Genomic DNA, 2,671 nt, shown 5'->3' with positions numbered 1-2,671 from the left:
ACCAGCAGTGGGGTGGGAGGAGGAAGAGGAAGGTCATGGTGTTCAATTTCATGCCAGACTCCTGGCTCCAGTGTTCTCCAGCTCCTTGGTCCCCATTCCCCAGGAAGGAAGGGGCTGGCAAAACCCATTCTGCCTTGTGGGACATCTTGGCTCACTCTCTGGATGAGCAGGGGTGGAGCAGAGGGAGCTCTGCATTTTAAAAGGTCCCTGGAAGGAAAATAGTCCATCTTGCCCATCAGTGTGGACCCAAGTTCTTTCTAGACCATCTCCTTGGGCAGTGATGATGAACCTTTCAGAGCTCTCAGTGATGCCAACAGCCTACTGTGGCATGCGTGCCATGGTTCTTATTCCCACCTTACAGAGGAGTGACAGGGAGAGGAGAAGGCTCCAGGCTCCACTTCTGGCTAGGGGCAGAGCCTTGCCTGTCCCCCAGCCCCATGAGTGATGGCCACCTGCATATGGAGGCTGCCTGGGAAGGTGACTTCAAGCGCAGCATCAGTCACCAATGAATTAGTTGGCTTTCCATCAATATTAAGGAGAAAGATTGCTTTTTTTAATTTTATTTTTTATTTCTGTGTGTGTGTGTGTGTGTGTGTGTGTGTGTGGCCAGCTCAGCCCACCAGGGGGCGGGTCTGGCTGGCATGTGGTGCTGGGGATTGAACTGCGGTCCCTGTGCTTTGCTAAGCTTGTTCTAAGTAGGTGCTTTAGACCACTGAGCCTTCTCATCAGCCCCAGAAAGATTGCTTTTTAATGGGACCGAAGAGTGGGTGTTCCTGTGACTAGTGGGAACACATGTCAAATGCCCAAGAACCTGGTAAATAAATGGGAACCAACCAATGTTTCTAAAAATGATATTAATGGCTAGAGTTTGTAAAGGAGCAAGAGGCCCTGGTGTTTATGGAGTGCTCTGTGGAGACTGGACTGGCCTCGCTGTGAGTTGGTCCTTCAGAACCACCCTGGAAGGCGGTGTCCCAATTGTGCAGGTGAGGACACTGTGGTTTGATCGAGGTCAAGTTACAGCTGTGATCTTGGATCCTAGTGTGGGAGTGGCTGCACCCCACTGACTAGTCGGCTGCTGAGAGAGCTGGCTGCCTCTGAGCCTCCATGTCTTCTCCCTGAGCTCTACAGAGATGCTAGCCCATATCTAGGGGAGCCCAGGAGGGCTGGTGACAACACAGGTGTGACTTGAACGGGTTCTGCTGGCCTCCGGCTGCCTGACTTCTATGGGGCTCCCAAGCCCATCCCGGGCAAAGGCTGCTTCCGGGCAGGTCCTGCTGTCTGCCTTGACAGCCACAGCATCTGGCCCACGCATTCCAGGACACTTGGGACAGGTGCAAAGGGGTCCTGGGACTCCCAGGGTGGCACAGGTGGGGATGGATGCCTCTGTTCTCTGCTCTTTGCCTCCAACTACATGAGCAAGGGGATGCGATAGCCATGACGTCCCTAAACCTCTACTGCCGAAGTGTGAACTCTGGCTGGAGATGCCCTGGGCTGCTGCTCCTCCCTGGGACAAACTCCTACGCATCCTCAGGGACTACAGAAGTGCTTTCTCTTCCCCCCACATCTCAGAACCTCTCCCCTGAAGTGCTCACCTGTCTTGTTCTTCAGCTGAGATTCTAATCTGTCTTGTGGTAAGTGTTAACGCGCTTTTGCAGGTCTGAGCTGGTGTGTGTGTGAGGAGGGTCTTTGGGAACAGGAAGTGACTCCAGCCGGGCTCTGAGCCCAGCCGGGATTCCTTTGACTACAGTCAGCCCTGGCATATGGGCTCTCTCAGGGTTGTAGTATTGGCATGTCAGCTCCATTCACCCATTTTATAGATGGGGAGACTGAGGCCCTGAGTTGTCATTGATATTTTCATGCCTCTTCTCATGGAGCTGGATGTTTCTGAAGGATGAGGATTGTGTTTCCTTAGCTTCTGAGAATCAGAGCCTGGGAGTTTGACAGAGAATAGGGGTTCAAAGACTGCTTGAGAATAAAGGCTGAATAATGATTGACTGAAAGGAGGGCTGCACTTTCAATGGTTCCACCCAGCTGGTCCAGATCTCACTTGCCTGGACCTGGCTCCTGGGTCTCCTTGGGCGCCTCATTTTACTCAAGCCACGCCCACAGAGAGCAGACCACGCCCATCCTCCCTACCCGCCACGCCCCCTTGCTCACCCCTGCTCCTCCATCATCTCCTGCAGCTCCATGCACTTGAGCTCCACTCGCCGCTTACGCTCATGGTCCAGGATCTCGCGGTGTGCGCGCTTCACCAGGGCCGGCTCCGCGGCGCGCAGCTCCTCCTCCGGCCGCGGCCAGGTCCCAGACGAGGCTCCGGGCTGCGGGAAGCCGTTGGCGGCATCGGGCGGGGACGGCGTGCCAGGCGCCCCGTTGTTCACGGTGGAGGACATGGTAGCTGGCCCTAGCCGCCGGCCCTGCGGGACAGATACGGAGGCGGGAGGGTCACTTCCTGGCCACCCGCTAAGCTCCTCTCGGCGCCAGCTAATCCTAGGGCTCCGAGGGCCGCTCCTGGCTCTAATCTGCTTCCTCTCAGGCTGGGGGAGATGGGGAGCAGCAGAGGGTCTGAACCTCGGGTCACATCTCATCCCAGGAAGCACCTGGACCCTGGGAGCCTCAGTGCGCTCGAGCTCCCCAGCCATTCAAGGCCTGTCTGGAATCCTTGCGGGTTTTA

The 2,671-nt window shown here is 56.1% G+C and overlaps 1 protein-coding gene across 1 annotated transcript in view; it reads right to left on the bottom strand.

Annotated features, from left to right (window-relative positions):
* The window catches only part of Srrm3 (serine/arginine repetitive matrix 3), a 36,227-nt gene extending 33,819 nt beyond the window's left edge, over positions 1 to 2,408 (bottom strand). Inside the window, exon 1 of the mRNA XM_004630449.2 lies at positions 2,158 to 2,408. Coding sequence (XP_004630506.1) covers positions 2,158 to 2,390 — 233 coding nt within the window. The 5' untranslated portion in view covers positions 2,391 to 2,408. The remainder of the gene's footprint in view (positions 1 to 2,157) is intronic.
* Positions 2,409 to 2,671: the final 263 nt, after the last annotated feature.

The sequence above is a fragment of the Octodon degus genome, unplaced genomic scaffold (genome assembly GCF_000260255.1).
Source record: "Octodon degus isolate 3935 unplaced genomic scaffold, OctDeg1.0 scaffold00035, whole genome shotgun sequence".
Taxonomy (NCBI): domain Eukaryota; kingdom Metazoa; phylum Chordata; class Mammalia; order Rodentia; family Octodontidae; genus Octodon; species Octodon degus.
This window is presented reverse-complemented; position numbering and strand designations above follow the sequence as displayed.